This window comes from Montipora capricornis, chromosome 10, assembly GCF_036669925.1.
Source record: "Montipora capricornis isolate CH-2021 chromosome 10, ASM3666992v2, whole genome shotgun sequence".
NCBI lineage: Eukaryota > Metazoa > Cnidaria > Anthozoa > Scleractinia > Acroporidae > Montipora > Montipora capricornis.
In genome coordinates this window covers 35,934,252-35,959,208 of record NC_090892.1, presented here as the reverse complement: position 1 = coordinate 35,959,208, position 24,957 = coordinate 35,934,252, and the positions used below count along the sequence as shown (strand labels likewise).

The window sequence follows — 24,957 nt, the reverse complement described above, 5'->3', positions numbered from 1 at the left end:
TTTATTGGAAAGACATTGTCGTCTGAAAATTGCCAAAAATTAAATACAAGTAGCTCTTTGTACCATAAATATATTTCGGCTCTTCTCAGTGGGTTGTCATCTGGGAACGTTGTGCATTTCAAGTGTGTGAAAATCTGGTTAATCAACCTTTTAAGAGGAGTTTTACATTTCTTTTGTCATTTGAAGGTTGTAATTTGGATATTTCTTTTGATGCCTATGACATTGGAGGTTGGGTTGTGGATGGCGGGCAGGAAATAACAATAGAGAGGTCTGCTTGTGAAGCCAAGAAATTCACCTTCTACTGCGTAAAAAGAGCACCTAAGGAAGCAGGCATTGAGCCAGGTCGGGATGAAAATGGCCTGGTAAAGTGCGTGTTTACACCAGAAGCTTTTGTTGTTATCCCAGTGATTATTCCTGGTTCATCTCAGCCACTGATCGTGAATTTCACCCTAAGTGCCAGTGTTGGTGATTTGAAAACTGAAATTCAAAGGCAATTGCATAAGTCACCTGATCTTGACCAGCTTCGTTCACTGAATCATAAAGTGTTGGCAAATCATACCCTAGTGAGGTGAGTGTCAATGATTCTTGTGTTAGGTGAATTGACTATTTTCACCATCCCATAAAGCAATGCGTTTTTTTTTCTTTTTTTTGGGGGGGGAGGGAGGGTTCTTTTTGTAAAAACAATACTTTACTCTTGGGACTGTATCGCTTCCGTGTCACAAACTAGCAAAATGATGATTTAACACCGTTTAAATCAGCAATCGAATTCAAACACTGGTTGGCAAAAGTATGAAGTCTCTTAGTTTGTAATTTTAACCCACTCATTAGCTTTCACATGATTTTATTGGCTACTTTATGTCACATGGTGTAAAATCACACAGCAGTTATCACGCCCGTCTTCGCTCATATTTTCCTGTGATAATTTCCATTGAAAAGTAACAATTTAAGCCAGCGGTAAAAAGACAGCACAAGATTTTCAACTTTTGATCTTTATTATTTTACATGGCTGAAAAGCAAACTCTTTTTGTCGAGTCAAGTGATACTGACATTGAAAATCTGGTCGCAAATCCTGTTCCAAAACAGTACAAAATAAAACAAGATGTGATGTCAACATCTTTGAAGGTGAAGAACGTTACGAGTAGACTTTCAGATTTAGTCCTATGCAAACTGAGTGATTTTATAAAATAGAGAATCGGTACACTGTGTTTACCAGCTGCTGTTCTCATCCAACTTTAGTAACAGTCCACCTCTGACATGAATCCTTCAGGTACTCCAGACTGTGCACATTCTGAGTCATACTGTTTTAATTTTTTTTTTAGCCCTCGCAATCACATTTTTTTTTCCCTGACATTGAGTGACCCTTGCACTTTAATAACTGTAAAATTTAAGCAATTGCCATGGTAGCCTGCTTGCAGGCGGTAATTTTTGTATTCGGCCGCTGTGTTGGATGGGTGGGAGTTGGAAGATCTGGGAGAAGGGGGAAAAAAGCTGCCTTCCCAAAAACCCATGACGTTAAATCACTCCACAAGCGGACTGGCTTTCTAATTATTGGTCGAGTAGGTATCAAGAGAACAATGAGGTATTATTTGATGGTCAGAGTTGGTCACGCAAGAGATATTACCACAGAAAATCATGGGGTTGTGAAGCTAGCGATGAGTACAATGTTGTCTTTTCTAAATTTGAGGGGAAGCCAGGACAGGAAACCACTGTGACAACTCTGCTAATGAGAGAAGATGTTCTAGCACGCTTTGCTACAGGCTTTGGAAAAAGTATGCGTTCACGGTTAAAATCTGTTTTGGTCATTTGCGCACTTGAGAGCATTATGTTGGACCAAATTGTAGAACTCATTGAGGACACTACTTCCTTCATTTATTTCTGTGGAACAAGTGTTGGAGGAACGTTTTATTGCTAAATAATTTGAGCAAGAGCTGATACACTGTAATGTACTATATTTCGGGTGGCCAAACCAGCCTTCTCCAGGTACTATGAGAGTTTACATTGGATTGATCCTATGTAAAGATATATATATAACTAACTGCAGACAGTACTGTTTCGGCCTTCTGGGCCTCATCAGTGCAGTGCTGTGCTGATGCCTAGGATGGAGGTTAAGCTATAAAACCACCCCAGATGTCCCACACATGTGGTACATCCAAGCCATGCCAGAGTGCTCAAACTAGCGAGTTAGTTAGCATGCGCAATTGCTAGCGACAATGGTTCATCCTAGTAGAGTGCTCAATTTGAACATGAAAGCAAAAGCTTTGTAATGCCAAAGAGCTATATATATATATATATACCTCGCTAGTTTGAGCACTCTGGCATGACTTGGATGTACCACATGTGTGGGACATCTGGGGTGGCTTTATAGCTTAACCTCCATCCTAGACATCAGCACTGCACTGATGAGGCCCAGAAGGCCGAAACAGTACTGTCTGCAATCAAGTGAAGCTATGATCTTCGCAGCTACGAACGCAATTTTTACAATTGCCTAGAGAAGCCTGAAAAATTCAGGACTTCAACGGGGTTTGAACCCGTGACCTCGCGATTCCGGTGCGACGCTCTAACCAACTGAGCTATGAAGCCACTGACGTTGGGAGCTGTTAGTGAGTCTCTCAGGCCAACAAAGGTGTCACCACGTCAGGAGGATCTGCAAGATTCCTAGTCCAAACCTCACGACATGAACGACTGTAGTAAGTAAAAAGGAAGCGAGGACGGACAACTTCTGACATAAAAAAGTTTAAAAATTAAAAATTTACTAAAACGTTTCGGTCAAAGACCTTCTTCAGTTGTGACAACTTTTGAATAAAAACGAAACTTAAATAAGATTTAGGCGCTAACAATTACACAATAACAAGTGACAGCTGTCAAAAAAATATAAGATTGCAAAAAAGAAGAACAAAAAGTGGTGCTAATTTGTAGACGACAAAAAGGCTAAATTAACGAAGCAAAAAAATTAACAAAACCCCTAAAGGGGCCCTTAAACAATATAAATCATAATGAGCTTCCCGGTCAGGGCCTTTGAGTTCATCTAAAACCTAAGGGCCTGACGAAATCCAAGAAAAGGGCCTTACAACGGTTAATCATGTAGGAACGTACATGTACTCTATAGGAAAGGAAACTACTTATAACAAATTCTGTTTTTTGAATGAAATTCCTTCCTTTTATTTAAGCCGTAGGGTGCTAGAGAGAACAGCTGAGCACTCCAATAAGCCTCTTTTGTAATTAAAAGCCTATCGATTTCTTCAGAGTTGCATGAAGCCTGCACCTGATCAATGCATTGAAATGAAAAATCATCTAGGGTATGTGGGATTTTGTTAAAATGCACTGCTACTTCGCAAGTTGTTTTGTTTGTAAGCATAGCAGACTTGTGATTACGGAACCTAATTCTAAAATCAGTGGTGGTAGATCCCACATATTGCAAGCGACATTTCTTGCAAGAGGCTAAATAAATAACGTTTTTAGAATCGCAGGAAAGACTGGAATGAATGGTGTATTTTTTTTCCGTCTTAAAACTAAGGAAAGATTTAGATTCCACAAAGAAATTCTTACAAAGATCGCATCTATTTCTATTGCATTTAAAACAACCATTGTTGTGGTGATCCGTTCGTCCCTCTGCGGCGGTTTTCAAGCGGGATGGTGCTAACAATTCTTTAAGGTTTTTTGACCGACGGAAGGCTGGTATGACAGAGCCTCGAGGGAAGATTTCTTTTAATTTGGGGTTGGATTGTAGAATAAACAAGTGCTTTCTAATTATGTTACCAACATCGGGTAAATTTGGATTGAATGTAACAACAAACGGAAATAGTTTCTTCGCTTCTTTACCACGAGTTCTAAGTAGATCATTTCTAGAAATGGCAGAGGCTTTGGAGAATTGATCATTAACTAATTTAGAAGGATAACCTTGATTGAGAAGGTACCCTTTGTACTCAGCTGTTCTCTTGGCAAGAAAGGTTTCATCAGAGCAATTTCTTTTCAATCTTGTGGCTACTCTGAAAGGAATCAAGTTTCATATATATATATATATATATATATATTTATATGTGACCTTATTTAGGACAAAAGGGATTAAGGCGAATAACCAAAAAAAAAAAAGCGTTTTCTATCGTTTTAAACGCAATCAAACAACGTTTAAACGCACTAAAAATGCATGCGTAAGATTTTATGTCGAAAGAGCTTTACACAAACGATGCATTTAAACGCTGTTAATTTACCTCAAGTGAGCGCACAATTACATGGATGCTTGCTTCATTAGGTGTCATCTAGGGTTACTCTGATTTATTTGAGGCAATGCAGCTCGACAAACCATCAAAATCTTGATTGTTTAAGTCGTTCAAGGACTCAGAACGGAAAAGAAATGCGGGATCGATAGTGCAACCTAATATGGCGGCATTCTTTGAGAAAGAAACACTAAACACTCAGTGAGTCAGTACGTAAATGAAGAGCATAAACAATAGAAATGTGTTTCAACTGAGGTGAGGAATGTACAAATGAATTTACATGATAGTGTTAAAGCATAAGTTTGCTTTGATGTGTACCCTGTGATCAGCGAGGGTCATCCGTTGGTTTCTCTTGTTATGTGCGATCCTTTTTTTAAAACAGAACGTTGATCGTTGAATGCTGTCGGTTTTACTAGAGGCGCAAACGCTTATAAATCAATCAAATTAAATTCTGTGTTGGGGTTGCCAGATGAGGCAGTCTTCACATGCAAAACTTACTATCAATTCTTGCAACTGCCATGACAAAAGATCCTGCCCTCTAGAAGGAAAGTGCAACGTGCGGAATATCATATATCCAGGAGAGGTCACAACATCTCAGTCAAAGCAAACTTACATCGGTCTTTGCGACACATCATTCAAATCACGTTATAGAAACCACACATGTTCCTTTAGAAATGATCGCTAAAGAAATTCCACTGAACTTAGTAAATATGTATGGGGTTTGAAAGGCAAGAAAGTCGGCTATCACATTAAATGGCAGATTGTTAAGCATGCGAGATCCTATTCAAATGTAACAAAGAAGTGTAATTTATGTCTGTGGGAGAAATACTATATAATTTGTAGACGGGATTTGGCGACCCTTAACAACAGAAATGAGCTTGTAACAAGTTGCAGACATGCAAAGAAATTCCTTCTTAATAGCGTAATTATTTAAGGCTTATTTTTAGCAGCTCACTGGAAGCAGTTTGTATTGTTTAACCGTTGCTATGCACCCCAGCCTATAGTGAATTGGCAACAACAACATGTACCGCCTGCAAGTATTCTATTGTCATGGGTTTGAGACCTGTTGCAGCTTTCTGAATTTTTCAGATGTCTAAAACAAAGTGACAATTTATAAAGTTGTCCAGTTAAGTGCGAGGACCACTCAGTTCTTTTGTCTAAAACCCGCACTTCAAATATAAATAAACATAAGACAGACCATATATAAGCTGACTTTAAAAAAATGTGTCTTGAGAGTCTGTTCAAATGATTCAAGAGTTTATTTGTCACGAATGTCAGTGGGTACAGCATTCCAGGGCTTTGGTGCAGCCATTGCAAAGGGTTGATCCCCAAGCGTAGATGTGGACTTGCTTGTGTGTGTAGTCAGTATCAGGATTGCTGTAAGTTTTATCATCAGAATCTTGAATTGAAATACCTAGGAGCAACATACAAGTAGATAAGCCCGGCTGCGGCTAACTTATTCGGTGGATAATCAGGTAGACCTGCAGACTGTTGCAACAAACAACGCAGCTGGTGACTTTTGCTTTGGTCAGCTACTTCATTACATCAGAAAATAGATACTTGTGTATTCTCTTAATACCATGCAGATGATAGAAGGCAGAACCATAAACTTACCAATATGCATTGACATGGTTAATTTAGAATCAAACCACGTACCCAAATTTTGTACAGTTCAAACAATATTCACTTTTACTATTTATTGTCTAGTACCTAGTTTTTTCGTCATTCAGCTTCAGCTTATGATGTCACCTAAAAAGATTGTCATAGACTTTACGGCGTCTGTTGCATTTGTTGCAGAGTTAGAACTGAATAATTTGTAGAGCTGATTGTCATCTGCACAGCAGTGCTTCTTGAGAATATGGTTTCAAACAGTACAGGGCAATATATTGGTGTAAACAGTGCTAGGGCACGATCCTTGAGGTACTTCATGCACCTGTTAGTGGGACTGCTGTATCCCAGGGCTCAGCTTTATTGTATGTGAGTTGTATGAAGAAGTTGCAAACGTTTTAGATTAGAGATTGTTGTCAAGATGCAGATCATCACAGTTATAAACGTTACTTGACAAATAACAAGAGGAAAGCCTGAACAGAATTTGAACCCTGGCCTTTGCGATACTGGTGCAGTGCTCTACCAGTTGAGCCATCAAGGCATCTGGGAGCTGAGCATTATATGAGTTCGTATTGAGATATGATGAATGCTTATATATATTTGAATTGCGGAAAAAAATCAAGTTAAGGTGGAGATCATCCCAGTTATAAACGTTACTTGAGTAGTAACGAAAGGAAACTCTAAAAAATTCAGGCTTGAACAGGATTCGAACCCTGATTACTACCGGTACTTGAGAATCAACTTGATTCCTTTTACAGTTCAAATATGTGTGTAATGGGATGGTTTGTTCCTAAAGCTGGCTCTGCCAATATGACATTGACAGCAAAGACGGAAAGGCTCTGTGGATTTATGCATGTCCAGTCTCCTGCGGTTCCAAAAGGGATGAAGAGATTAGTAAACCCAAGTAACAACACACTTTGTTTATTTGTCGAGGATAGCAGTAACCCAGTAAAAGTTCTTCAAGCTCTCATCAAGAGATTTGGAGGCAGTATGAGTGTTCAAGCCAAGCGAGCAAAGAAGGGACGCATATTTCAAACTGAAGGAGAATCATATAATTCCGGGGAATGTTGAGTGGTAGATGGGGCCAAGTATTGTGAATGTGGGGATTTTGAGGATCGAGTGGGTCGGTTATTGCGGGTTTAGTAGACGAAACGTTACAGGGAAGGTAAGCACTAATGGTCTAGGAAACAAGGAGGGACTATGAATCCTCTATGGATGCAAAAAAGACTGACGAGGCAAGTACGGGGAGATAAGGAGCTAGTCAAATGGGCAGATAAAAGCTCTCGCTCGAAAGAAGGGAAGCACCACCCCCAAAGTGTTGTTCAGCTCAAGGGATCACACTGAAGTCACTCAAACTATTGTGGAGCTAAGCCTAGGCACCCTAAAGAAAGGTGTCGCGCAGTTTTATTCAAGTATGTGTATCGGAACTGTGGTAAGGAAGACCTTGTTGCCAGGAAGTGCATAAGAAAATTGCATATTGTGAATGCCATGGATGAGTCTGATCTTGAGTCATATCTGAGTCGTTCAAATTATCAGTAGTCAACAATTGTTTTTCATGGAAGACACTCCAATTGGACACTGCTTCGACAATCAAAACCTTGGCATTGGGCGACCTGCAGAGTTTGCGTCGAGCTGGTGTTAATGTAAGTTTTCTTGTTAGGCCATTTCATGCAACTCTTCACACATACAGAGGTGTCATTTGGCCTGTGGGGTAGGTACAGTTGGTTTGTGAAACCTAAGGAAAGTATTTTCCCCTAGAATTTCAGCTGTCGAGTGAAGAAGTAATGGAATCACAACCATCCCTACTGAGTGGCTCTGATTTTATCAAGCTGGGTCTCATTGTGATAAAGGGCAGTCCGTCACTCTCAGCCCTTAGGGGGGCGCAAAGCAATGATTTAATGATTCGTCAACTACAGTAGGTTTGGGCCCTCCACCAGAGGAGTTTGTGCATGCTGCATCCGACTCACCCAGTCATATTGACTTAGTGGTGGCTGACAGTGTAGTACATGATACTGCTACAGCTGTTCATAGAGAGGCCATCACTAGTAGTCCTGACCTGTGTAGTGTCCTTCATGTACTAGTTTCTTGGGGAAAGTTGATCAAGGCCATAGTGCTGGACATTTTTAAGGATGTTCATAAAGTATTAGGAAGTTTGGGTTCACATCACTATGGACCCTAATGTGCTGGGATGGCACAGTGGTGAGAGTACTTGCCTCCCGCCAGTGTGGCCCAGGTTTGATTCCCAGATTCGGCGTCATGTGGGTTGAGGTTCTTGGTTTTCTACTCTGCACCGAGACGTTTTTCCCTGAGTACTCCGGTTTTCCCCAACTTTTGATTTGATTTGTGGTAATTGTGATTTACCAAATATGGTTGTGATTCGAACCAGACAAAGGAATTTTAAATAGAACACACTTGGCAAAAAAGGATAACTATAGAGTTAAGGACTTCAGAAATAACTATTTGCAGAGGTCCATAGCAGAGGTTTGGTAGTTAACAGCCACCCCCCTTAAAAAAACGTTACGGAGCCCACTCGCCAGATTTCTAACAGTGTTTGCCGAGAAAAGCCTGATGGGAGCATACACGTTTGTATATACCCCAGTCAAACCATTAACAAAGCCTCCGTGGTCCTGAAGTACCCCATTCCAAATGTTGTAGATGATTTACTTCCAAAGTTGAACAATGCTGAAGTTCTTTCCTGTGTAGATGTTCACAAAGGGTTCACAAAGTTTTTGTTGGATGAGAGTTCTTCAATTTTTAAAAACCATTCATGTGTTACCAGTGGCTGTGACTTGTTTGTTTGGAGTCAGTGTGTGGCCGGAAGAGTACCAGCAATGGCACCATGAGGTGCTGGAAGGTTTGAAAGATAATTTTAGTTAATAAGAGTGACAACATCATAGTTTTTGGAAGCTGAGAAACTGTTGATGAAAAGTTTCGTGGTGTAAACTTATGACACTTGATGATGCGCTGCAAAGAAGTGAACCTTGAATCGGAAGAAATTTCAGTTCAAGGTAAAGAAAGTTACCTGGGTGGGAACCCTTCTCCCTGGTAATGGAATTTCCCCAATCCCCAATCCCCAGATGATAGCAAGTGCCGTAATGCTGAATTGTTTTTTGTGAACAAGCCATCCGTGTTACAAGTAGATGCCAGGCGCACAGTCCTTGGTAGAGCACTGTTACAAGACGGGCATTGTGTGGCCTCACCAGCTCCACATTGTCAGCAACTGAAAAGAACTATGCTCCTATCGAAAAAGAGTGCTTGGCCATCAAAATTGCATGTACAAAGTTTTACCAATACCTGTAGGGCAAGCAAGGTTTTGTTCTACGTTAAGACCACCAACCATTTGCTTGCTTTCAAGAAGCCTTTAATGCCCCTAAATGCTTGCAGCATACAATGCTAGAGCTTGACCCTTTTAAGTTCACAATAGTGTATGCGTATTTGGCAGATAACCTGACAAGAGTTGCGTTGAAACTGTCCACGACCAGTGGCTCTCAAAAGGAAGTGTTTTTTTTCTTCTCCTAAAAGGACCGTGAGTTGATCAGAACAGAACTTGAGACCCTAGAATTAGATTCTCCAGCAATGCTCTCCGGTACATTAGAGGAAATAAAGGTTGCAATACAAAGTGCTGTCTGTCCTGAGTGCGTTTGTGGCTAATGGCTGGCCATCTGATTAATCTCATGTTCCAACAGAGCTTTGTCACTATTACTCATTCTGTATATCATGGTATGCTGTACATAAGGTGATCATACCGCTGAAATTACAACCTAAGATGTTGAGTAAACTCCGCCTACGGTATGGTGCCTCGTGCCTGTGAAGTGATGAGTATTGACCTGGAATGCAGCTGACAATTCTCCTTTATGTGTTGTTAGTTACAGTTGGTCCCTGCCTGAAGAACCGATGTTGTCTCCTGAAATTCCACTAGGCCTGTGGTAGTTAGTTTCACAGGACCTGTTCAAGCAAAGTGGACAGTGATATGAAGGGGTAATTTCTAAAGAAACTGTGGTGCTGCGTCGGTGGGGAAGTAGTATACAAAAATTTGGTTTATCAACGGAGTTGATAATGTAAATTGACCACCGTACAGAGATTCTAAAAGCTGACATTTCGAGCGTTAGCCCTTCGTCAGAGTGAATCGAGGGATTATGGGTTACGTGTAGTTTTTATAGTAGAGTAGGAGCTACGCTATTGGTGGTAACATGGCAACGTGAAAAGTAGGAATATATTAGTTAAATGAAAAGCGTTCGTTAATACCGTGAGGATTAAGGGTGCCGATTTGAAAGATGAATTTTTGTTCCAGATTCTTGCGGCTTTCCGTCGTACCTAGATGTAGGGAAAGGCCGCAGATAGCCATGTGTTTTTTGGAGTGGTTAGGCAGATTAAAATGGCGAGCGACTGGCTTAGATGCATCCTTGTCATTCTTCTCAACATCGCGAAGGTGTTCGCGGAATCGGTCACCTAGTCGTCTACCTGTCTCACCAATGTATAATTTATTGCATAACGTACAGGTTATGCAATAAATGACATTTGCGGAGGTACATGTGAAACGATCGGTGATCTTAACAGATCGCTTAGGTCCCGATATCTTGCTAGTGTTAACAATAAAAAGACAAGTTTTGCATCGCCAGGAGCTACGCCAGGAAATCGTAAGTTATCATTTTCCTTTTCCCACACTTATAGCAGCAACTTAGCTTTCCGTTTAGCCACTCTCATTTTCGCCAAAACTAGGTTTTGTAGTCACATCAACTTCATCGGCCGTTGCCTCAATTCTAAAGTCATTCCTAAAGGTTTTCGCTCGAACTTTCATGCGTCTACATTCTCTCACTCAAATCAGTATCTTCACCAAATTCGATGTGCGCAAAATTCTTTTTCACGTAATATTATGAGGATCACAATTAGAGCTATGTGCCAAAAACGAATCGCACTTGACAAACAAATTCTTCATTGTCGCTCCGAACTTTCCAAAATCTGTCCAGCAATTTTAGTACAATCGATTTGCCCTAAAATCCGACAACTTAATTCTGGACTGTTTGACCATTTACACCAAACCAAGACTCTTAAACTTCAACAATTAATGGGTCCGCAAATTACCGACGACACTACATTGCATAGCCATAATACCGTTATTACAATTCCAGAAAATCTTCCGCTTACTGACTCAGAGAAATCTGTTCTCAGTAAGGGCCTAAATTTTGTCCCTATTACCAAACGCACCAACGAATTTTCTATTAAGCAAGATGTTGAAAAATTCCTTCGCCGCGTTCAGTTAAAAGCCTTTTTTCACGACAAAGAGGATGATTCGGACACTTCTAATAAAGATATTTTTGAAACACTTCTAGTTCGCAAATCCAAATGGACTTCCCCAGAGGGACAATTTGCCTCTTTAGATTTTTTCACCAAAAAATGCCGTCACGACATTCACAAACTTAAATTCAATCGCAACACTAAATTTTCCAACCTTTCCTCGGAAGAGTGGGCGGCGCTTAAAAATCTTAGTAAACGCAACGACATAGTTGTCAAATCGGCCGACAAAGGCGGCGCGGTAGTTGTTTGGCGGTCCGACCTTTACCAAAAAGAAGCTTTGCGGCAACTTTCGGATACCTCGTTTTATGCCAAAATCCCTAAAGATCTCACTTCCAACAATCAAAAACTTGTCAAAGACACCATTCAAAATCTTATAGTTAATCAAGAATTACCGGACACTGCCACTAATCTCATCATCAACACCCCTAGAACTTCGTGCATTTACTTCTTGCCTAAAATTCACAAACCCAACAACCCAGGTCGACCTATCGTTTCTGCCTGTAGTTGCCCCACCGAACTCATTTCTAGCTACTTAGACAGGATTATGACGCCTATCGTCAAATCTTTGCCATCATACATTAAAGACAGTACACACGCACTACAAATTTTCCGCGATTTCAATTTCTCCGGCCAAGACAAACTTATTTTCACCATGGACATTACATCTCTATACACAGTCATTCCTAACAGCGAAGGTCTTCAAGCACTTTTTCGATCAACGCACTGTCAAAGAACCTAGCTCGGAAACGCTCCTCCGCCTTGCCGAACTAGTTTTAACGCTTAACTGTTTTTCATTCGCCGGCAACTATTACAAACAAATTAATGGTGTAGCGATGGGCACAAGAATGGGACCTAGCTATGCCAATCTTTTTGTAGGATATGTTGAACACCAATTTTTTAATCAGTACAACGGCCCCAAACCTGAACTCTACGGCCGCTACATCGACGACTGCATCAGCGCTATTTCATCCAGCAGAGAAGAACTCGATCAATTTATAACCTCCGTCAACTCTTTTCATCCGGCTCTTAAATATACCTGGGAAATTTCGGAAACTTCATTGGCTTTCCTAGATATCAAAGTTTCTATTAGAGGCAACGTGCTATGTACTAGTGTGCACTACAAACCTACTGATTCACACAGTTATTTGTTGTATTCATCGTCACATCCATCACATGTCAAGAACTCCATTCCTTATTCTCAATTTCTTAGACTTCGACGTCTATGTAGTGATGACTCCGATTTTTCCAGCAAATCAGAGGAGATGTGCCAGTTCTTCGAAAAACGTGGCTATCCTGTCTCTGTGGTCAAAGCGGGCCATCATCGCGCCCAACAATTTGATCGACAGTCGTCACTACAAACGTCACAGAAAGATAAGAATGACAGAATTCCATTCACCCTCACTTTCCATCCTCATAATCACGCAGTCAAAAGCATCATTCTTAGTAATTTTAAATTACTCCAAAATGATCCCGAGACTGGTAGAATCTTTTCGCAACCTCCACTTATTTCATTCAAACGCGACAAAAACGTAGGCAACTTTTTAGTTAGAAGCGCGCTCAAAACCAACGAGCAACCTGGCACTTTCAAATGCGCGCGCTCACGATGCAAAACTTGTCTTTTCATTGTTAACACTAGCAAGATATCGGGACCTAAGCGATCTGTTAAGATCACCGATCGTTTCACATGTACCTCCGCAAATGTCATTTATTGCATAACCTGTACGTTATGCAATAAATTATACATTGGTGAGACAGGTAGACGACTAGGTGACCGATTCCGCGAACACCTTCACGATGTTGAGAAGAATGACAAGGATGCATCTAAGCCAGTCGCTCGCCATTTCAATCTGCCTAACCACTCCAAAAAACACATGGCTATCTGTGGCCTTTCCCTACATCTAGCTAAGACGGAAAGCCGCAAGAATCTGGAACAAAAATTCATCTTTCAAATCGGCATCCTTAATCCTCACGGTATTAACGAACGCTTTTCATTTAACTAATGTATTCCTGTTTTTCAGGTTGCCATGTTACCACCAATAGCGTAGCTCCTACTCTACTATAAAAACTACACGTAACCCATAATCCCTCGATTCGCTCTGACGAAGGGCTAACGCTCGAAACGTCAGCTTTTAGAATCTCTGTACGGTGGTCAATTTACAGTATCAACTCCGTTGATAAACCAAATTTTTGTGGACAGTGATATGCCTTGACAGTTGACCGCTACAGTTACTGGTTTGAAGTTGACATATTAAATGAGGACATAACTGCAGGCAAATGCTGCTTCAGTCACAAAGGGACACTTATCCCACCGTGGCCTTCCCAAGAAATTCTTGTCGGACAATGGACCCCAACATACCTTGAAAGAGTGCGCACCTCTATCCACCCACCCCAGAACCTGAACATTCGATAGTGATCAGAAAAAGTGCTGAGTCGAGAAGTCATTGGAATCACAGTTAACGTTGCTTGTTTCCATTTTCATTGAGTTTATTATTTGTCATTAATATTTTTCATTTATCTTCTGGTGAGAAAGATATTAAGACGTGTATAGTTTCTCTTTGAAAGGGATGATATTAGTGAGACTGCTGTAACCCTGCTGTAACCACTCGGCCATACCTGCTGCCCTGTATTGTTGTCCACTACACACATGAACTGCGCGTTTTTTTGCACCCAGATCGACAGCCCTTTCCGAGTAGGTTTGTCTCTTGCAATAACGTTCTGAGTTAATGACTTCCAAACGAGAACAGGTTCTAGCTAGGAAACCAACTATGAAAACTGTGTCATTTTCAAAGGTGCTCTTGTGTAGATCATTTTATGCCAAGCCACATGACAGGTTGTTGTCTCAGATATTTAGTAGATAACGAAAAAAAAAACGAGAGAAAAACAGAGAAAATTAGAGCGTCTCAAGGAATGCCAGTCAGATGCTCAATCGTAGCTGTGTTTCAAACCTTTTCTGTCTTTATAGAACTTTTTCTGTAGCAATGCCAACAGGCATGCACTGAATACATGACAACACACTGCCTCATCGCTTTTTGGCAAACAACAGATTGATGCTTGATGAGTACCGTTTACCCCTACTGTTGCATATGACCTTTATATCTTTTAATTACTGGTTTATTTGTAGGTAGATTTTTTACGTACAGTCGACATGGCAGTTGGGGTGGTGTACAACACTAATTAGATTCCTGCAAACTTGTAATTAGACAGTAAAACAACAGACAACAGTATACAGGCAATAGCAAATATAACGACTCGAAACGTCAGTAATAACATCTGTATCATTTGCTTGCTTTGTGAATTCTGTATTTATCGAAAATGTGCTAAGTTATTCAAACAGAGCTGTGACACACGAAACTACTACGGGTTCAAAGTATTCAGATTTAGAGTTTCAGTTGTCATAGTGAGATAGGTGACTTAAATAGGCCTTTTTCGATATATTAACATTCAGCTTGAAAGAGAGGCTTAGCGGACAAGGACAAAGGAAAGTGGATGACATGCAAATACTGTTTTCACATACATTCAAACATGTTTCTATTGTTTTTGTCCTGACTGCTTCACCATCAAGCTGAATGTTTGATATTTCGAGAATTGCCTATTACTGCGTAAGCATGTTATATGTGTTAATTCCCGAATTTATGACAGGGGTGGGTCCCTCCCCCCCCCCCCCCCCTTAAAAACTTAAAAACTGACTCTGGTTGTTGTGTAATCAAGATCTGAAATAAGAACAACAAATTGAAAAAATCAAAAGTGAAAGATGCATCCAGAGGGTCATCAGTAAATCAAACAAGAGGAAGTGAATTTTAGTTGGATGGTTTCTCTTTATTACCTTTGCCTTTTCCTCTCTTTTTCCTTTTTATTCTCTCTTTTGTGTTGCGCTAACGAGATTTTTCATCCTTTGTTCTCAAACCAGCGATGTTAAAACGCCTGTAATGATCCTACAGTTAATTGATGCTGAACTAGATATTACCATCAAAGGGTCAACACATGAAGTCATCCATGTCAGGGTTCGACCGAGCCAAGGAAAAGTCAATGATGTAATGAAACAAGTAGAAACGAGGCTTGGAGGGCCTATCAAGGACCAGAAGATGTATCATGGGAAAATGCTATTGTCTGACACACCACTAGCAAGCCTCGGTATTTACACTGGGTCTCAGCTGAAGGTTGAAGTAAGGGTCCTCTTCATCTCTGTCTCCATTACTGATTTGCCTGGATTTTTGCCTTGGGACCACCTAGATATCCGATGTAATCCTAAGGAGACATTCAAGGATCTCTTAAACCACATTCAGTCAAGAACCAACATCGAGAAGATAGATGGAGCTACCTTCTTAATGAAGGGTAGGATCTTTGATCCCACACAAGATCTGGGTTCTCTGCATGGTAAGATTTCATCTCAGAGCTTAAAACAAACTGTGGAAAAGTCGGAAGGTTACCAACTCTAATCTGTCAAATTTTCCATTTTAACCATATTGAAGACAAAAGGTAGATGTCAGGGACCTTTAGTTAATACTATGTTAAAGAATTAATTTCCTTTCTGAAATTCTAATGCATTTAAAATAGACAATACAAACTTATTTACTTGGACACTGATCAATCTCATTTCAATCTCAATCTTAAACCACTGAAGGGCCGAATCATCTGAAATCTTTTTGGACAACTTTCCATATTGATTTGGGGCGTTTTTTAACGTGTAAAGTAAAGAACGTCTAATGGTTTGGCCCTGCCCAAATAACGTTCATTTATGTCTAGATAATACTTTTGCCACTGATTGACACAGTTGTAAAATTTACTAATTTCGTTTTAATGCTTCGTGGAAAAATTCAAGGGAAACTTCACTTCTTCAAAAATGATAACTTTGAACCTTTGACACATTTTCAAACAGTGTTTTTTTGGAAAAACGATCAAGTCAACTTGAGAATTCCTTATTTTCTAAAGCCCGGGCATCTTTGATGATTTTATTTGTGTTCCATTGTTATTATCAAAAATATGTTTGTGCTAAAATTGAAGTTATAATTTTGAAAGACTGGTGAAATCGAAAGGTTACTTATTTGAAATACAGCGACAGAAATTACTGTAAGAAAGTCTTGTGAGGGGTGTGTAGACGTCAGTTATGAAGTGTTAGCATATGTATGTATCAACACACGGTCAACATATTGATGACGGAAATGTCTGGTTTTCTTGCTTCTTTGGTTAGACTATGGCATAGATCATCGATCCTCTCTCGCATTTAGGATGACAGAACCACAAACAGACAAAGAATACAACAGGTAAATATGACAGCTGTTATGGAAATGGATATAAAAAAAAAAAAGACATCTGCACTTATGTCCAGAATTAAATGTACCTCAAATTTCATGAAGTCTCCCTTTCAGTCTAATCCTTTGCTACATATTTCCAACAATAAGGTATTAAAGGGTACAGGTTAGCATCATTTTTAGGTTAGGGTAAAGGCAGCTATTTATCCTTATGTGAAGAGCAGCATTTCGGAGACACTTTGACACTTATCTATCTTACTGAAGTGGAGTTTAATACAATGATGCGAGTAATACAAGGGAAGGTTACGTTTTTGGAAACGTTGGCCGTGTAGCACTTATATTTCAACAGACTTAACTATTTGAAAGTAATGTGAGGTAGCTTTTCCACCCATATAAACCATTTGAGCGTTAGCCCTATCAATGGAAATGGGCCCACACATGGACGAAGAAAAACTCTGACCAGGGTGGGAATTGAACGTAGGACCTCCGGGCTACATCACGGCTGCTGTACCGACTGAGCTACCTAGAGGTCGTGTGTTCAATTCCCACCTTGGTCAGAGTTTTTCTCTGTCCGTTTGTGGGCCCATTCCATTTGCAAAAGCGTAACCTTTCCTTTTACTTGTACATATTCATTGCCGTGAGATTGACATTTTAAATTCCCGTGACCTGCTACCGTCTGACCTTGTAGCTCAGTCGGTAGAACAGCGGTAATCGTACATTCTGCACAGACCTGTTGTCCGTGAAAGTACTAAACTCAGGATCGTGGATGATGCATCTGCCCACGCCAATCCGCAAGCACCTAGTTTAAATGTTACAGGAGAAACATGCCTTTTTACAAGTATTAAGAAAGAAGAAAGAGATGTGGTCCGTTTCCATCGGAAAACTAGGGAGAACTCAGAAACCTTGAGATTCACCTTTGCTTTGTTTGGTATTGTGTCATCACCTTTTCTTCTTGGGGGAGTCATCAAGTGCCACCTTAAAGAATGCATCGGCAGGTTTCCCTGTGACGTTATGGATGGCTTGACAGCGGCGAATACACGAATACAAAAAAATCCAAGCACATCCAGAAATCACTTGGTGCCATGTACCAACAAATGGAAACCCTGTGGACCTACGAAGCTGAGGGGGTCCTTTAACAACTGTAATCTGTGGTGTTGAGGAACTGGTTTAGCTTTGAAACAACAGTGAGTGGCCTCCAGAGCATGTGACAGAAACTACCTTCGAGAGTACAAAGCCAGAAATAGAGTGACGATAAACAACGGCTGGGAGTTCAATGAAATGACCAAGGGATTCTGGAATGTTGAGGCCGTGTTCAAGGGCATTACCAGTTCTTCCTTCCTAATATCCACCCCTAAACCAAATGACTTGTAGAGGAAGCCCATTACTGCACTCTACACTGGGGAGGCAGCTTAACAATGGCAAAGATCAGGGAAGGTTACTGGGTACTGCAGCTAAGATGACTGGCCAAAAAGGTAGTCAGCCTGCAGTGGGGAATCTACCAAGAGACAGAAACGAAGGAAGTCATCCATTCTAAGTCGTTGGGGTCGATTTCACCGGGCCAATCAAGTATCAAGTTGGTCCCAAAAAGTAAGGAAAGGTGTATATCATCCTTTATGCTTGTAGCCTAACACATGCACTCTACTTGGAGCTAAGGAACACCATGGAAACAAACGAATTACAAAGAAGCCTTAAACACCTCATAGCAGGGAAAGGAAGACCCGAAAAGATATACTTGAAGACATCCGTAGCAGCAGCAGCAAAGTGGCTTAGGCAAGTGCGCCAAGATGAAAGATTTCATTATTTCCTTTCATCAGAGAATATAAAGTGGCAATTTAACCTGAGCCACGCCCCCCTGGTGGGGCAGTCAGTTTGAGCGTATGGTAGGGCTCGTCAAGAAAGTTCTAAACAAGATGAATGGAAATGGTTACCTGAGTTGGACAGAACTTGAAGAACTGATTTTAGATGTGGAAGTAACTCTAAACAATTGTCCCTTGGCATACTTGGAAGATGACGTTCAAATGCCCACTATAATGCCAAATAACATGCAGTTGGTGGGGACCACTATCCTGCTGGAGATGAACCCTCACAGTGATAGAAGTGTTGCAAAGATACAAAATGGAGAAGGTGGACAAAGGAGTATCTAAGGGCACAACAAGAGCGTCACAATTTGAAATACGCTGGGGAAGAGGCTGCTTTAGCTATTGGAGAAGTGGTCGTTCTGGAGACCAAAACAGAGGAACGTGGCCACTGGGAGTTGTGGAGGAGCTTTACATCAGGTGTGACATCATCGCCCGAGCAGCCAAGTTGCGGGTGAGGAGCTGTCATGTTGAGAGAGCACTGAACCATCTGTATCCTTTGGAGTTGTCCTGTGATCGGATGCCTGCCATTCAACTGAGATAATTAACCCAGGCACCTCTGAATTTAGGCCGAAGCATGATGCAGCGGTCGCAACAGGATTGCAGATTCAAGATGTCCCTCACGACGTGCAAGCTTAGACAGTGAGCACTCTGATTTCAAGGCCTTAACAAAAACAGCTAAAAAACTGTGGGCTGGTACATTTGTTTTGTTCCGGGTTTTTCATCATTGAGAGCTGTATTGATCAGTTATTTCATTCCGTGACAGTGTAATATATGTCTTCAAGTGCAGGCATATGGGGAAGGGGTGTCAGAAAGTGTATTGTGACAAATCTTTCTGATATCCTTATGTTTGCATGATTCAAGTGATTTTGTTGATCAATATAAAGTGTAAGCGAGAATTTGAAGTGATCGAACTTTGGAACTTTCAACAGTAGAAAAGGCACATGATATCGGAAGTCGAGAGGAAAGGTGAGTCAATCAAATTAGATGCAGTGTTATGTCCAAGGGAGAGGTGAGAGTGTAAGAAATGCATCAAGAATAAAAACAGTTGTCATTGTGAGAGTGTTGGCTATCTATTTGAAGACAATTCCCAACACTACTCACCGGAGTAATAGGCTAGTTTCGAATTGTGTTGAAACAAAAGAACAGAGTCGAGGTTCAGGGGAATAATTTGCATTTTCCTTCGTTTTGAACAATACGAAATGCTAATTATTCCCCTAATCCTCGACTCTGTTCTTTTGTTTCTACACAATTCGAAACTAGGCCATTTGGACTGCATAAAGCCGATTTGGTCTATTTGGTTCTTGAGTTTGGGTTGCTCAGTTTGTGCTTGCTTGCTTGCCAGCTCCCACTTAACAGGCAGAACGCCTGAAAATGCGAAAAGGCAGTGTTTATTTTTGTAGGGTATATATGACATCTCATTTTATGTTACTTCTCTATACTTTTGTAGTGTGAATTTCGAAAGTTTTGTCTCTTTTTGTCTGTTAGGATGGTGGAAAGATGGTCACTGTAGCGTTCTTTAAAATTTGTGGTCATACCAACGTATGATTCTATTGTTGTTGTTTCAGTTGTTATAGTCGCTTGGTAAAACACATTCGTTTGTGGACATTTTCCCCCAATCGGGCATTCGGGCATTCGGGTTTTCTTCCGTATTTGCATTTGTGGGGCTTTTGTTTTGGCGTTGCAAATGATCTATCTGTCTGTCTGTTAGTATCATTTACAGTCGCCAACGAACGACAAAAAAAATTCCATCTTCAATAATCACCCATCACCAGAGCAATCGTAATAAAGTAATTATTGCTTTTGACTTGGGAGAACGCAATTTCTATCTTGGGGATCCTGTGCATAGGGTGAGCTATTTTCGTTCATCTGCTTTGTCAGCGCCATCTTGAATTACATGTATGTTGTACGTGCTTTGTTACGTCAGATGCACATATGGAGGCCATTTGCATCCACAAGCTGATTTTTCACAATGGACATTTAGACAATTTCGTCAAAATCCAGATTTCCACAAATTTAGTTTTTTTTTCCTTGTTCCCTCAGAAATGATGCGGGGTTATTTTGACCTCAACTACCTTCTTAAATCAAACAGCTCGCACTTTATGCTTATGATTCAGAGTCTAGCCAAGGGCAAAGTATGTCAATCCTGTCACATGAATCATAGTACTCAGCGCTTATTGAAACCAACTCAAGAAGTATGTGCTCTTATCCTTTAAATCGACTGTCGAACGCACTTCAATAATCCGAGATTACTAAGTGACTAGTTGTTCGCCTTAGTTTTGGTGAAAATACTTGAATACGTAATAAGTCTACAGCAATGTTTCAAAGAAATGGAAACTCAGCCTCTGAAGTAATTTCTTAACGCTGAGCAAAAGAAATGCTCTCAAATTCATGCTGAAAAACAAAAGAGTGGCATAAATGTAGCAAAACTGCGCTAACTTGAATTTAAAAAAAAACTTAGAATCACCTTGTCGTCATACGAAACAGAATTCTCTCAGAAAAGCTACGTATTACGTCAGTCGGCAGCCCTATTTTTTATCGTTCACAATAAATGAATCAATGCGTGAGTAAGACACTGTGTGCATCCGTGAGGGAGTGGGTGTGTGACTGAATTGATGCATGCATGCATGCATGCATGCATAAGGGAATACACGAGTGAGTTAATTATCTTTAAGTCATTTGACAGGATTGTCGCATTGTGCTAGTTAACAAGAAGTGAAAAATGTTGTCAGTCAAACATAGTTTCACGCTACTTCGGCTTAAAATGAATGCAACTTTAAAAAGTTACAATAGAAGACTGGACGTTTCAACACTCATGCTTAGTGTCTTCTTCCAGGGTGGTCTAAAGTCATTACTAAAGTCCTTTTGTACACTCACTAATTAGAATCACTTACTAATGAATGCTTTGTGGACGGATATGTGAACTGTAATCTACCTTATTCCTTCCAATGTAGGAAACAGCGGATGGAATTGGATCAGGACGGTAAGTTTATTTTGTACAGGACCAGCTTTGCTTGTCGGTTTTTAAGACAGAGCGTGCATGGAATCATTGAAATTCCTGCATTCAAGGCAGATGCATGTGTAGTGTTCTTTGCTTTTCATAAACTCCACTGGTGAGAGAGCTGTCAAAGGTTATTTTTATTTTTTGTGGTCCCACATATCAGATAAGTTCCAATATTGAGAAATTTCTCATTTGCAAAACTCTTAACATAACAGGGGTGCTGGTTTTCACTTATAAGGTGCCTGTTGAAGACTGTTGATTATCTATAATAATAACTTGTGTAAGGGTGAACTTATGTTTTTTTATCTCATGCAGTTTCGAAAAGAGAAGAAGAGTATGGTTTTGAAGGTAAGGGGTTAAATATATTAAGGGGTGTGAATTCTCGGTGGGACTATGATTGGGTGTATTACTTAAAAATAGCTGACGTCTTTATCAAAAGATTTTGAAAATCTGTCCCATACCCTTAGCTTTCCTGCTTTTGTTTTTATCGACGTTTAGAGGATTTCCATTGTGCTACTGTCACCTATACAAAGGAAAGGTTTCTTTTGGACAAAATTGTTTTCAACGTGAAGTACGTTAGCAAGCTCTGCAGGCATTTTGCAATTTTTCATTTAGTTGATTGTCAAACTGCACACGGACAAAATAGAAACAAACTAACTCACGTTTGAGTTGCATGGCTATCAATTCACTTCACTTGGCAGTGGTTTTGCATTTACCTCTTACACTTAGAAGACAAAGGAGCTGGTGACGAACTACAAGCGAGGTTCTCATCAACAGGTTTACTCATATTTTCCAGCGAAAAAATAAAGAGGAAGACAGCATTCACAAAGACTAAGTTAGATGAATCCGAAAGCACAGCTATGTAATCCCTGAGCTGCGCTAGTTATCATGCCACCAAAAGTTGCATGGTATTGACGTTTGTTTTTTATATCACTGTGGTTACTTGACACTAAATGAGATCGACGTCATTTAATGTGGTGGTACCAAAAAAAATCCAAGTGCTCCTTTAATTTGTAGGAATCGAATCTACAACCTTCCAATTACTAGTTTGGATGCTCTACCAGTTAGCTGTAGGAGATTCGTAGGTTCCATGCCATTGGTACGCTGATTAATGGCTCCCATGACTCTATAGCTCAGTGGTAGAGCATCCTAACTAGTACAATGCCAAATATGGTCCCTTGCAATTAGATCCTTGCAGTATGGTGGCACAAATGTGACATCAACCTAGTTTTGTATGTCCAGGCTACCATTAGTCTCCTGTTGCTCAGTGGCAGAGCATCCTAACCAAGTTTGTAGGATTAATTCCTGCAAAGAGGCGCTTGGGTTTTTTCAAGTATCCCCGGGTAAACATCGAAAAATGAAGCTCTTGATTACAAATGAAATTATTACCATAGCATACAAAGAGAAAAGAACAAAGTGCAACAGGAATGAGGAAACTAAACAAATTCATTTTTGTATGTTTATTTATGCCTACTTTTCAAATTAAAATACTAATTAATTAAAAGAATAAAGGAATCGTTATAAGCTTCCAATGATAATGTGCGACTCATTTGGTGCAATTTCAGAAAATAAAAACAGCATGTAAACTGTCTTAGAAGTGCAACTGTTTTTAATGAATTGATTGATTTGGTGTTAGCTGTGTTTACCCATAACAGTGTCAAAACAGTGTTGGGTTTGCCATCGTGATTATGACAACTCAACTTGCATTTGACTCAGCAACTAGTCACAAGCGAACCAATAACACACTTTGCTGTTTTATTTACCAGTCTCCCAGGCCATTTTTTCCTTTTTCAAGAGTCTTCCGAACTGATTTAGTTCTCACAATTTGTTTTTCATGATTAACGATTGGCTATAAACGTTTTGTTGTTGATGTTCTTGAGTGCACACTATTTTCACCCAATTACAGTTACTTGTAGACTGAGGTATCAATTCTTTAGCTCCTGTTTCTAATTCCTTTCTAATTAATTCCTTTGTCTTATTGCAGGTCCACCACCACCAACACCACAATACAAAAATGATTTAGTTATTAAAAAAAGACAAAATGACAAATACAATGAACTTAAAAATTATTCCAAAAAACAAAATTTGAAAGTAAAAAATGATTTTATCAAATCTAATATTGATAAAAAGATGAATATTAACGAAAAACAAGATCTTATTGATATGATATTAGAAAAAAATAAATCAAATACACTTCAAAAATCTACTCATCTGATACATCGTAGTGTAAAAGAAAATATTATTCAACCACCAATAGAATTTCGAGATAAACCAATTCCAACTCCTCGAAAAAATGTAAAAAAAATGATTGAAAATTATGAAGAAAATATTATCCAACACCCAATTCAATTTCAAGATAAACCAATTCCATTACCAAGAACTAAAATTAATATTGAGAAAATGAAACAAAAATATGAGGACAATATTAAAAAATCAATTTAAAAAAAAAAACAAACACCCAAATATGGTTTTACAAAACCAAAACTAGAAACAATTTTTGAAAATACCCTTAAGGTCTTTGATGTTGAATGGCATTAATTGGACTCATATTGATTATTGATCTCAAATGTGTATTCCCCGAGTTAATGTGAACTGTTGCCTTTGTATTCACCGCTAGATTTATGGCTGTAAACTCGAGTGTACTATTGTTAGATTGTCTCTAACAAGCTTAAACAGATTAAAGGCACACCTGCTATAATAAGTGTTGTCTTGCTGTTTGTTGAATTGAATTTTGTAGGACTTTTTATTGATCTGATGTCCTGTGTCAATATATGTCACAAGACCATCGATTGTTGTTCGAAATTTGACACTGGCTTCCCCATCACCTTGCATGATATATTCTAGAACAGTTACCCTGTTTACATGCTGTGTTATATGAATTTCCCCTAATTGCTCAAGGGTAACAGCATCAGTCGGCTTTGTTCCTTTTTTTTCAAATTAACGATTTTATTATCACCGGTATCAAAATTATTGGTCATAGGGGTTGAGTCATCGTGCTTTATATAATTGCCCAATAATTTACTATTTTGTGATGTGAGTGCTGAAATACCTTCATTTAATTGTTCTAAATTGATTCCATCAGAATTATGATACGCTTTTTTGAGATTGACGATATTATGGTTATTGAGGTTAAAATTTGATCCTATGGCTGTGTTCCCATCCTTTTTCAAATAAGCCGATAAATCAGCACTACCATCCTTTTTCAAATAATCAGCCAACTAGTTTTATCAGCTTTGGTTTGCAATCCTCGGTCAGTATAACTCTTTGAAACCAATCCATCACCAATATTTGCATCTTGAATTTGAAAAATGTGGTTAAAAGTGAGGTTGATGTCTCCTCGCATTTTTTCTCCTGTGATATGCAGAAAATTATTCAGGTCTGCTTTATCAGCTTTTGAAGCCAATCCAGTTTCAAGCTGGTGTTTGGTTACAGCATGGCTATTATTGGTAACTTTTGCCATCTTTATCACATTGTTATTTGCCATATCAAGATTTCCAGTCATTGAAAGGCTCCCATCTCGTTTTAAATAACCACTGAGATCAACGGATTGATATGTTATAGCTGATAACACTTGAGATTGGTTAAAGCATCGTTATCGAAAACACCATTTCTGAGATTGGTTAACCGTTTTTGATTGATGTAATAATTACCCTGGTCGTCCAGTTTAAATGCAAGGCCTGGTAATCCCCTTTGAGTAGTAATTGTTATTGTTGTTTGTAGTAACCAGTTGGAAT

The 24,957-nt window shown here is 39.6% G+C and overlaps 1 protein-coding gene across 1 annotated transcript in view; it reads left to right on the top strand.

The window, feature by feature from the left end:
• LOC138018717 (uncharacterized) overlaps positions 1 to 23,924 on the top strand; it is a 69,505-nt gene extending 45,581 nt beyond the window's left edge. The window contains exons 6-11 of the mRNA XM_068865402.1: positions 187 to 568; positions 15,025 to 15,491; positions 16,306 to 16,378; positions 21,177 to 21,205; positions 21,539 to 21,571; positions 23,208 to 23,924. Coding sequence (XP_068721503.1) covers positions 187 to 568; positions 15,025 to 15,491; positions 16,306 to 16,378; positions 21,177 to 21,205; positions 21,539 to 21,571; positions 23,208 to 23,665 — 1,442 coding nt within the window. The 3' untranslated portion in view covers positions 23,666 to 23,924. The remainder of the gene's footprint in view (positions 1 to 186; positions 569 to 15,024; positions 15,492 to 16,305; positions 16,379 to 21,176; positions 21,206 to 21,538; positions 21,572 to 23,207) is intronic.
• Positions 23,925 to 24,957: the final 1,033 nt, after the last annotated feature.